At 44.0% G+C, this 13,013-nt stretch overlaps 1 protein-coding gene across 1 annotated transcript in view; it reads left to right on the forward strand.

The window, feature by feature from the left end:
* LOC138303708 (protein prune homolog 2-like) overlaps positions 1-13,013 on the forward strand; it is a 1,166,077-nt gene that overhangs the window by 701,429 nt on the left and 451,635 nt on the right. The window contains exon 8 of the mRNA XM_069243093.1: positions 3,689-3,699. Within this exon, the coding sequence (XP_069099194.1) occupies positions 3,689-3,699 (11 nt within the window). The remainder of the gene's footprint in view (positions 1-3,688; positions 3,700-13,013) is intronic.

Consider the following 13,013-nt stretch of genomic DNA (forward strand, 5'->3'; position numbering starts at 1 on the left):
GGTTTCCGTACCCTCAGGGTTGAGGTACTCTGCCCAGTATGCCATGACCCTAGCAGTACTGGACTTTCTGGGCGAACACACGAGACATGCAATACTAGGCCACATAAAGCACTCCTCTGGTTGTTCCTACACCTGTGCAGGTTCCAACCTATGAACGAGCACTGAACACAAAGAGAATGCAGCTGAGGTCACACAAGAAAAATGCTTCCCACTCGACCTCAACGAGCCCCCATCACGGTCCCGCAACAGTGATCTGTTCCACTGTCTGAAGGTGTAGTTGTCCCCACAATGAAGGGCCATACACCAGTAGCACAAGCAGTACGTACGCTGCTTCCCCACACCTGGTGGGCCCGGTCTCCCGACTTAGTTCTTGGTCCACATGCACACCACTCCAGGCAGGTGGAGTCTGGCTCGATGTACGCAAACACAGAGGGCACCACTCTCCAAATATTACCGATCACAATGTAAGTCCTTCTCTGGATGTCTTGAATGTCCCCGAGACCTCCGCAGAGAACATGGGGCAGACAACCTGCCCGGGACACCACACAGCAGCAGGCAATCAGCCTCAGGCCAGTCTCTGATCAGCAAGGGTGCGCGGATCCCCTTCCTTTGATAGTTATCGTCCTAGGCACACAGATTCCTCTGACAGTGTGCCAGTGCAGTCCAGCCACACTGGTCCCATGTATCCATTGGTGGTACTCTAAGTTGCAGACTTTGAGTACTCCTACTTATACTAGGTAAAACCTTTGAAGGAGCGGTAGTTCGAAGGGTATCCCTTTGAACAACAAACGTCTCCCCTAAATTTCCTCATTGTCTGCCCTGGGGCCCTGGAATGTTTAGCTCAATCTTTATGGGTGCCAGGCTCTGGTTCTGGAAGGCCAGATGTCACAACCTCTCCCGCCATCCTTCTCACCAGGCACCAAATGGCAAGGATCTGTCATTCCAGCTGCCTGAGTTTTATAGCAGTCATCTGAGGAATGTGCAGATGTGCTCCTCCCTGGGACCTATGGAATGAAGCCTAATTTACGGGGCACCAGAACTAGTCCCAATGCCTAGAAGTGGCACTTCCTGGGCAGCGATGACAAAACTACCGTTAACAACGGCACAGGTTTGCCATCCTGAGTCCAATGATACCAAACAGTATGAGGCTGCTTCCCTGCAATCCCTTATTGCAACCGGACTTATTAAGCCTCAGCGTCCTTTATCACTGTATAGGAAGAGCAGCTGTCATGGACAGGGCGAACATGCATGGATGTTAGGCACATCCCAGGCACTAGTACATGCACCAGCCCGCCAAGGCAGGTGACACTTCGGCTACAGCCACCACCACAGTGTCTGTGTGCCTTGGTTGGCGGGCCCCGAGGCTTGGTTCCTATCATAAAATACTCATGCATTAATACACATGCCCTGGTCACTTCGGCCAAGGGCACATTCATATAGGAACCACTCTCCCCGATCAAAGACATGGATGCCTGGGTCAGAGAGGCCAACCCCCATCGATACCTGGCCCAGCCCAGCCCGGGTACTCAAATCCACACATGGGTAGCAGTACCAGTTTCTAAATCGTATGGATGGCACAGGCACTTTCACTCTGCATTGGCAGAAGGAAAGTGCTCCGAGCTCCTAGGCCCTTAGGTTGTATGGTTCCCAGGTGTGGTTAAGCACCTTCCGGACTACTGCACCAGTGCACCACATGAAGGGTCTCCAGCACATGTGTATTTTGGTATGGGCCAGCTGTGCCAGACCCGTAGTTTAACTGGCTCTCCAGGCCTAAAGAACACCACATGTCCAACCATGGCTGGTCCCGCACACGCTGGTCAGCGCAGTCTCCCCACTGGGGGAGCACCTACCCACGAAGGGGGCGATGCTCGTGGCCCACAGCCACATATCAGGGAACCGGCTCCCCACCTTGGGGATCCGACCAGCTCCCTTTCAGTAGGTATTCTCTCCCTGGGGGTCCAACTCTACCTTAGCACATCCTTCGGAATGCACCCACCCAGCTCTGTGTCAACCACTGACCCCTCTACTAGGAGGCTTTAGGGATGGTGTAAAGCCCACTCAGGTCTAGTTCCCTTCAAGAAATCCCTATCTTGAGTGCAGGTGCCTGCAGGTCCCGCAGGCCTACTCAATCAGGCCTTGGACATGGCAAACGGTGGCAGGACATGTACCAGAATTCCCCTTGGCAACCATGATGCACCCCCACCCCACCCCAGGTATCTAGTACATCGATCGTATGGGGCTAGAGAGGGCACAGCACACCAGCCACATCGTTTTCTTGCCCTACCCTACCTTTGGTAGGATGGGGTGCTCACTTTGCCAGACAGCGGGGAAGTGTTCAGGGTCCTAAGTCCCAGCATGGGGAGACAGCATAGGCTGGGAGGAAAAAGTGAAAAATGACAGTTTTCCCCCAAAGAGAGACATGTCCAACACGGATGTAAACCATTCAAAAGTTATGGACCCTCATGTTGGGGTGGTAACCGATTCACTGTAAGAAAGGGGTGTTTTTGGGACTCCCACTTGTGAATGTTAAAAAATGTTTGGGAGTAGGTAGTGGTCCATGGGACCACTGCCGACTCTCAAACAAACACTTTTTTTCTTTTTAAACACTCAAACAAGGAATTGAAATGGCATCTGACTGGCTGCACCAAATTGGGAAGACACTTCTCACTATTTCCAACACCATCAGGTTCACCGAAAGGACTTTCTATATAATAGTGTTGCCAATTTCTGTCGCTTTAAGATCATCAGCGTCTTCTGTCTGGTAAATGGGATGGTGAATTCCAGAGGAGGGCATACAGAACAACTGAAATTTTGTGAAGTTTCTTATTACCATGGTAGGAAATTGGGTTTCTGTTAAGTGTTGTAAAATCTTAAACAAGAAGTGACCACAATTCTTGTCAGGGTGAAACACAAGCAAATCCCAAATTAATCTGTGCTTAACCCGCTGGTTACTTGGTACAAAAGTAGTCAGGCTAAACTTATAGGCAATGTGTAAAGTATTTATACAGCACACAAACAGTAATAAAGTGAAAACACAACAAAAAAAATTCCACACCAATTTAGAAAAATAGAATAAAATATAATACATTCATTTGACACCAAAATGACAAAAATCCAATAAGTAGAGCCGGAGATATGCAGTTTTAAAAGTTTTGTGAAAATAAAGCGCTAAAAAGCAAAAAGCAAGAACCCAAGTTATCTGGTCATGGTGGACGGTCCAGGTCACAAGTTCAGGCTGATTGTGATGGAGTGTGGGCCGGATACAGCAATGAGTCCTCTGAAAAGTGTGGGCCGGATACAGCAATGAGTCCTCTGAAAAGTACCTTGTGGCCCTGGGTGCCAAGATATGACACAGCGCTTGCCAATGTTGAGGAACTGTAGATGAGTGTTGCGATGTAAGGCCCAGCGTTGAGATGCATTGCGCAGTGACAGAGTCAGTGGCAGTTAATGAAAAGCTGCGATGCAAGGTCCTGCGTCATCCTCGAGGAAGCCGGGGGGGTCCTGCAGAGACTTGCACTGGGCTGCGTCGGTGCAGGGGGCAACATGTGTCACGCTGGGCCTGTTCTGACATCGGGCTGAGTTGTCATTGAAGAAGCACCCAGGGCTTTCTAGCAATAGCACTGAGATCTATTGAGAACAGCCTCCGTCACTCTGTGTTGAGATGAGGAGAGATGCATTGACATTTAAGAAGCCTAAGACGTTTGTAATGCCCCTGTGGCTTGAACAGGGAGCCAACCAAATTACCCTTGTAGATTTCCTGGCTTTCTGGGTCCACACATGCAGGCTGGATTCAGCAGGGCAGCACATAGCAGCAGAAGAGTCCTGATGCAGCAATAGCAGGCCTTGGGCAGCAAAGCAGTCATTGGTCAGCAAGCATGTCGGCAAGGCAGACTTCACAGCAGGGCTGTCCTTCTTCCTGGCAGAGTCCAAAGGTCCAGAAGTGAGCTGAAGACTAGGGCCTGTGGATCCACTATTTGTACCTGGTACCCACTTTGAAGTGGGAGAAGGTTCTAGAGTCCTCATCCTACAGAGGCGTCTGGAATTTCCTGCCTCCCTGCCATGAGCCCAGCTTGTCTGGGGACACAAACATTAGTATGAAACCGTTTATGAGTATGCTGAGGCAGAGTCTTTATTATGTACAAGGGAAGCAGGTGAAAGTTCATCCCCCTCTTCCTGACAGAGATGACCCATTCAGCCAACTCCTGTGCCCTTTTTTTATTGTCTGGGAACAATACACAAAGACCAACTGCCAGCTACACCTAGTCATGTGGCCCAGGATTCAGGCTGCATGCACCAAATGGTTAGGGTTAGAAAATGCCAACTTTCTAAAAGTAGCATTTTCAGAATTGTGACTTAAAATCCAACTTTACCATTAAAGAGGGTTTTAAATGACAATTGATTAGAGACCAAACAGGCCTTTCCTACCCACTCCTAACTGAAAGCAAGCACATATTAAATGTAATAAAGTAACCAAATGCTTTCCTGTGGGAGAGGTAGACATCACAGTAGTGAAACATGAATTTAGGAGTTTTTCACTACCAGGACATGTCAAACCTAAAGGTACGGTACAACTTTTTATGTGCACTGCACCCTGTCCAATGGGGTGTTACGGCCTACCCTGGGGGTGATTTATATGAATTTATATGTATTTAAAAGAAGGTTTAGGCATGGCAAAACATTTATTTTGCCGATCCAAAAGGCATACCCAGGCTGCAGTGTCAGGCCTGGAAGAAGTTAAGGCTACTTAAGTGGGTGGCACATTTAGTGCTGTAGGCCCACTAGTAGCATTTAATTTACAACCCTGGTTACCTGCAATACTACTTTTCTAGGGGCTTACAAGTTAATTAAATGTGTCAATTGGATGTAAGCCAATTTCACCATGTTTAAAGGGTAGAGCTCACAAGCACTTTGGCACTGGTTAGCAGTGGTAAAGTGAGCAGTGTCCTAAAGCCAACAAAAACTAATTCAGCAAAAAAAACTGAGGAGTGAGGCAAAAGGTTTGGGGAAGACCGCCCTAAGGCTGACAGGTCTGACACATATCTCTCCCAGCTGATATTGTGGAAAACTACCCAACCTCCTGGGAGTTCTCATCATTAAGGTAGAAGAACCTGTAGATACAACCAGCAATGGCATTGTTTAACCCAGGGCAGTGTTCCTGGAGGGAGATGGACCACCTCAACAGCTTGGGATTTTCATTCCTCATTTGCATGAGACATTTGGGACGCCTGTGGTCTCAGCTTCTTCAGTGCCCAGTCCACAGCAAAGGCCTCCCCTTCAATAGCACTCCACCTCTGTTCCCGGGGAAGTGGCCTCCTACTGATGAAGGCTACAGGTTGGTCCCTGTCCTTCTCATTTAAGTGTGCTAAGACAGCCCCTGTGCCATGCTCTGAAGTGTCCATCTGCACAATAAATTCCTTGGAGAAGCCAGGAGCCTTAAGTACAGATGGCTCATGTGCAAATGGCCTCCGTGAGGTTGTAGAAGGCTTTTTGACAGGCCTCTGTCCAGATCACCTTTTTTGCTGCTTCTTGGAAGGCAACTAGTTAAGGGGGCAATAATGGGAGACATATTCTTTAAGAAACCTCCTGTAATATGCGGCAAGGCCTAAGAAGCCCCTCAACTCATTCCTTTTTTGCGGGCTTGCCATGCCATGATATTCTAAATCATAGTCTCAAGAGGATGCACCTTGCCTCCCCCACCATGTGGCCCACATATACCACAGTTCTCTGCCCTATCTGGCACTTACGGGCCTTGATAGTCAGACCTGCCTGTTGCAGGGCCTGAAGTACCTCATGGAGTTTGTATAGGTGCTCTTACCAGTTGGAACTGAAGACAGCTATATCATCTAGGTAGGTGTAGCGGAACACCTCTTTCTTAGCTAAAACCCTGTTCCCACACCTCTGTAAGGTGGCAGGGTCATATTTTAAACCCATGGCCATCACCCAAAATTGGAAGTGGCCCTTTGGGGTCAAGAATGCAGACCTCTCTTTGTCCCCCTCAGTCAGAGCAATCTGCCAGTACCCTAATGTAAAATCAAAGGTATTGAGGAATGTGGCAGAGCCCAACCTCTCTATCAGCTTATCAACTCAGAAGATGGGGTCAGTCTTAGTGACTGAATTGAGTCCTCTGTAGTCCAGAAATAACTTGAGTTCTGAGATGGTGCCCTGTGGGGCAGCCTTGGACACCAGCATGACTGGACCTGGGACTGCTCAAGGGGTCAATCACCCCTAATGCCAGTATCTTGGATACTTTCTCCTTGATACTAGCTCTCACTTTGTCTGACAACCTATAAATTCTATTTATAACAGTCTTACTGTCTTCAGTACTGTGCTATGGCTACACAAGTGTGTAAGCCCAGGGGTGAAGGGGAAGAGAGAAGCAATCTGACCCAACAATTTGTGACATTTCCTCTGCTGTTCTGGCGTCATAGTAGAGGAGAGGTTGACACCCTCTACTGACCTGTTGTGCTCTTTGTAGGATAGGAGGTGAGGGAGAGAGTTACTCTCCCCTTCCACCCCATTATCTGCCACCTAGAACATGGTGACCTCAGACTTCTCAAAGTGTGGCTTGAGTTAGAGGGTTTCTAGGGATTTTGGAGTCCAGCAGGTAGGCGGTCTCTCCCTTCCACTCCTTAACCTCATAGGGGCTTGTCCAGTGATCTAGGAGAGGTCTGGGCTCCACAGGCTTCATAACCTGCACCTTCTGGCCAGGCTGAAACTCTACCAGAGAGGCCTTCTAGCCGTACCAGAGTGTTATTAACCTCTTGGCTGGCCTCAAGATTCGCCTTCACCTTCTTACATGTAGCTGACTATATCCTTAGAGTGCTTTGTGGGAGCTTGCTTGTGGCCTGCTCTTACTTGACTGAGAAGTCCCCTAGCAGGCCAAACCCAACCCCCTTCAGTGGTACCTCCCTGTAGGAAAATAGCAGGCGTAGTAAGAGCATGTCTCACTTCCGCCTCATGGGCTGAGACAGGCCCATAATCATGTCTTTGAGGGACTTTTTTAATCTCTGAACAAGCCTATTTTTTAGGGATGATAAGGTGTGGAGAACTTTTATTTTATCCCACACTCATCCCACATGGACTTCATGGGCATGGACATGGTGTTGGTGCCTCTGTCAGACACCACTTTCATGGAGAACTCTACTAAAGGTAATATTCGCAATCAGGGCCCAGGCCAGTGCACAAACACAAGTACTGAATCTAACTACTGAACACCAATGTACAAAATTGGGTTACTGCTTGAGTAGCATTTCACCCCCTTCTACCAGTAACCCAATTACCTACAACTGCCCTTTGCTAATTCAGGCATTTATGTGGTATTGTGATTATGATCTAATGAGAGCTAGTCCCCAATATTTACTTATACTTTTAAAAGGGGTAAAAGAAGAATTTTTAGAAGTCATAAGGTTGGCCATTTCAAGCACACATCCTCTGAATGTTGCCCTTTATTATAAAACAATGAAGTCCTTGGGGGCAGATTAATGACAAAACGGCCACACATTATCAATGTATCTGAATTGAAAAATAGGGAATGATGTCCTGGGGAAGGGCCAGTCTATGAGCACAGGTGCATGCACATTCAGTCAAGCCCTCCGTGCATATTGCAGAAGTGCTGTTACATGCATTGGCTCTTATGAGATCAATTGTGAAGAGGCACGTCTGTCTGACGTCAGTAGACAATGGCCTTCTTCCCACAGGAATTATGGACACGCATTTCTCTAGAAGGGCTAGGAGAGAAAGGAAAATAGCTTTTGACATCTGGCTTTGAATACTTAGAGAAGTATAATGGAGCCCAATGAATACTTTACTCTTGCACATTTTTTAGACAAGCAGCAATGCAGTTAAGTTTAGGATAGCATGCCTTCTTAAAAATTGCAGAATGTTGTTATTTTGTGACATATTCATAAGTAGTACTACATATTTGCACTGAATATATCTAGGTTAATCTAACAAATGTTGTCCAGCACCACTATAATACATGTAGTGGTATTCAGCAGAGGGGAACCAAGTTCAAAAGGTTGCCATTAAAGTAAGACCCCTTCTGGATGAACATATAGCAGATTAGACCTGAAGTTAATTTACCTTCTCATTTACAGGAAGAAATTGTACAGCACAGCCACAGGAGTCCAAATCAAAGATCAGGAAGAAATTAGGTCCCGGACAGTGTCCTTGAAGACATAGCCATTGTTGAAAGTGACACTTAAAGAAGGAATGTCATAGTCTGACAACTATATCACAAGAAAAGTGACTAGATAACTATCAAGGAGAAGGACTTAGTTATCTGGAAGAACATAGCTGCAGACCAAATACACATTTTTGATAACAGTGGAATATGATATTTACATTACCAAGGACTGATAGGGAATTCATGCCGAAAACCTCCCCAATTTGAGTGCACTAAAAGAGGTTCATCTATTCTCAATTTAGACCATTAAACAGCCTTGCTTTAGTATTAAGAAGGGGAAGGCCCAAGCCTGATCAGCTACTGTAGAATTGTAGAATGTTTCCTTTCATGAAATTAGGGTTTGGTCAGTAGTTATATTTTATGTTGCTATAATGATACATGTTATATATCTGAGCCTTGGAAAAAAGAAGCAGCTTTACCCATTTACAAAAAAACGATATCCAAGGGAACTATTGCTCCATTTCCCTCTTAGACTGTTTGGGTAAGACTTCTAGGGAATTGGTCATCCAAAGCTTTCAGGAATAGGCAGATACTCATGGCTTTCCAAGTTAGTCAGGCAGCTTTTGCTTTCAGGCGTTAGTCATAAAGTAAATGCATCTCAAAATTAGTTTATTTTTTAGCTTTTCTTGATGCTTTGGGCCGGATACAAGTGCTGCTTGCTTTGACTGCCTTGGGCTGCAGTATTGGTTTAATTGTACTATTTCACTTCCTTCACACTGACACCACTACGTATATTTGTCTTGATCGTGATTGGGAATTGGCAAATGTTTTGAATCTATAAGGGGAGTGTGCCAAAGTTGTACCCTTACTCATGTCCTTTGTAATCTGTTTTTCATGCCATAGATATGGATGGGGGTTATTTTGTGATTGTACACTGACATCACCATTGTCTGTGTTTTCATTGAGACCAGCTTTTGGCTGGATTTGAGAAATGTTGTATGGAATCCGAGCTACACGTCACCTTTTGGTATTAAAGATGAATTTGAAAATGATAATGAATTTAAGTGGCAATCCCTGTATTTATTTTCCTATTCTGATTACCTGAGAATTAGATTCTTCATGTTGTGTGAAGCAGACCAATCAACTAAACAAAGCTACCATAGCATTCCCAGAGTAATTTAACAGAAGCTATGTTGGATGTGCAATATGCAACCCTGTTTATTTATAATGCACAATGTTGATGCAGTTGCTTTTTTGGGTTTGGATCTTGTGTCCAAGGAAACTTCATATATAGTCCCTTGTTGAGATTGGGTTCCTGAAATCATGACTTCCTCTTCCCTGTTTGACTTCATCTTTATTGCTTCATGGGAAACTGTGAGTGATTAACAATGACCAAAATGAACAACTCAGACCACTACACTCCTGGACTTGGCTTTGTTATAATCCATGTGAAGCTAGCATCATCATCAAACAAGTAATCTAGAGGTTGCAAGCCATATTTTAAAGTTATGTACCATCTTTGTTTCAGATCCTTATATACAGGGCCACTGGAGTGATGCCATTCTGCGGCCATGGCAGTCTCCACAAAATTATGGAGTTGCCTTGGAGGGGAGCTCAGAAATGTGGACAATTAGCATTACTTGGCTGGTGCTTGCTTTCCTTTAATAGCATACATGAAACAACTGTACATTAGTTTAAATATGTTCTCACTAAATTATTTAGCTAGGAGAAAATGGATAATAGGTTGTATAATATAATATCTGTTTTTAAGGCATTTACTTTGCACAACTCGTCAAAGATTACTCATTTCAGTTTCTGTTGCTAAGCATATAGAACATGACTGGTCAATTGGTGGACAAAAAGAATTGGTGATCTAGGTAGTAACTGGTTAGTTCTCCCATCCAACTGTCACTTTAATCATTATCATTAAGCAGCTTTATATGACCTTCATGTGTTTGTTATCTATTATCAATGACATATAACCCAATTCATAACAAATGCTTTTTATTTGTAGTTGGGGTTTAAACATGTTTTTGTATAGTAATTTTATGTGATGATTTGCTTATGTTTTAATGGCGTACGTTATATGAAACTTAAAGATGATGAGAAATGTCCAAGAATATATCAAATCAAGAATCCCATAAATAGTAGGTCAATGAGCACAAGACAGCAGCTTCTCTAATACATAAACTATTGGCACATAGGTTTTCTTTAAAAATTTCAAGAGAACACCAATACACTGTATCTTCATTGACCAGGTGGTGCAACACATGCCTTTTTCTATTCCTCCACTCCAACCTCTAACCATTTTGAAAGTATTACACAATGTCCATACAATCGTGATTGTAATAAACTAAGTTTATGACTGACAGGTTGGGTACTTGGATATATTCATCTGTATCAATTGCCTAATTTACCAACTATGAAGCTGATGAGATCATGCATACCAGAACCAGGGTAATAGAGTGTGTCACAATTAATAATCAATTAACAGTTTTCTGGTCTATAGGAGCCTATAATTAGGTCACTACTTGCTTTCCTACAACTGTTAAACATTTTCAAATAGTATAAAATGTTCTCCACTAGATCACGTTGTGAATTCAAGTGAAAAGATTTTATATTTTGACCCCCATTTTAAGTTTGCTGGAATTTGGTGGGAAGGCGCTGAGGCCTGGAACCTACCAGTATTAATGGTCTTCCCACACCAAAATCTAGCTACTCCAAGTTTTGTTCCCTGGAATGGGGAATAACCACACAGATCCCTTACTGTGTGGTTTCTTTAGCACTGGTGACAAGTCTGCTGACATTTTCTGCTTCCTCATAGCAGGCCTGTTTAGGCTGGGGTGAGAGTTGGGTGGGAGGGCACTGGTTGAGCTTTATCTGTCCCCCAGTGTTGTGTTCTGGAAAAGGAATGAGGCGGGAGGAGGGTGCACACAGGCCTCGGCTCTGTCATTCTTTGAGGGCATGGGAAGTGAGTTCAGTCCTACTTGAGGGGAGTATTGTATTCTCCCACATAGATGCTGCAGGGGCCAGACAGGGGTCAGGCTGTGTTTGTGTCTTCCATCCCTTCTTCTGCACTCAGTTGGCGAATCATTCCTGGTGTCTCCATGTGCAGAAATATTGGTTCCAGGAGTTTCTGTCCTGAGATATACAGACTCCGAGACACAAGCCACTGAAAATTGTGAATGCTGGAATTCCAGTGGAGTTATTAGGTTTGGTAGAAATATGCCACTCGTAATAGGACCCTTAGCATCCTATCAGCAACTGGCATCCTTTGAATATTTCTTCCAAAACCCAAAGAAATGTCCATAGGATAGAGGCTGCTGTTGGTTCACTGCTTGCTGTTAGTTGGTGCTTTTAACTTTTTATAGAGCAACATATTGTACAGAGCTGCTTCACAGTGCTGCTACAGCTAGAAAGATGGGCTTATCTAGAGATTATCTGGCAAATGAGGTGCAATCTTTTGCAGAGGACAGACATGTTTGATGACTTAAAAGTTGAGGAAGCTATTCTATATGGTAAACTAGCATGAGTCAAGCCACTATCTTGTGGACCCGGCATGTGCATGCAGTTGGTGGATTATATTAGAGCATCTACTGCATGTCCAGCTAAATATTACTGAGTAACACGAATTGTATTTTACGTGATTTTTAGTCTGCTTTTTGATAACATTTATTCCGAATATTTTTGATATATGGTAAGACGGCTTGAATGAAATTCATCTTGGGGTGTATTGAAAGTGCCACTTAGAAGTTTAGTGACTTCCAGTGGATGCACTCAAATATTAACTATAAATGTGGCTTCTTTGGGTCAATTGATGAGGTCCTTCAACTTAGATACAATGACTAATGCAAATGACACCTACATTATTATTAGAATGGATGGCAATGCTGTTATAGTTCAGTCAAATGTTTGTGAGTGCAGGTCTGCTGTGACTTGAATGGAAAGAAGTTGTCAAACATTGTGTGCAGACAAGACAGAGGTCTTTATTCATGGAAGTGACCCTGCTATTTGGCCACATGATTGGAGGCTGTTATCTTTTGGGGAATGCTCCACAACAGTTAAATCTTTGTTGAAGGTTAGATTTATATTTGACAACAAATTTGATTGTTCCACCCAAACTGCTGGGGGTGTCTTCTTCTTCCTTTTTGCACTTCAAACTTCTAAAAAGATAACTACACCGTTTTGCCAGCAGATCTAAGATTCACAGCTCTGCATGCCATAATAGGATTGTGTCTCGATTGCTGTAATTCTGTAATGTCTCTCCTCAAATATCAGATTCAAAAGGTGCAGCTCATTCAACATATGGTGTGCGCTATGCTAGGACTTACCCTCAGAGTTTTTTGTTTGTATATGCTGCCTACTAAGAAAAAGATTATATTTAAATCAAAGTGTATTTTTCGCAAAGCTATCTACAGGAAATGCCCTACATTTGCGTAAGGTCTTATTTTACTTCATAAAACTACTTGAAATCTCTAATCTTCAACAGCACGTCTTTTGAATAATCCGAAAAGTTGTAGGACTAGACTAGAAAGACATTCCTTTTCATATGAGGTTTCATCTTTCTGAAATCCATTGCCAGCTCATCTCTGCCTAACTACAGATCATTTATCGTAGAGGAAATAAAAACATGTATTTGTCCTTCTTAAGTGGTTTTCTTAAGTTGTCTGGTTGTATAGTGGTATTGCTAGCATCAGGACACCTCTGGTAATCACATGCTTAATTAACAAACAGAAAATAGAAATAAAACAATAGTGTTCCGAAGAAGGGTTACTCAATTTATCATGGTGAAGAAAAAATTATGTTATGTTGTTATGCTATGTTATGACTACTTTTAGAATGCAGATCTCACATGGGAAGCTAGCTAAGTGCTAGATAAGGCAGTTAT

This window comes from Pleurodeles waltl, chromosome 1_1 (assembly GCF_031143425.1).
Source record: "Pleurodeles waltl isolate 20211129_DDA chromosome 1_1, aPleWal1.hap1.20221129, whole genome shotgun sequence".
Lineage (NCBI taxonomy): Eukaryota > Metazoa > Chordata > Amphibia > Caudata > Salamandridae > Pleurodeles > Pleurodeles waltl.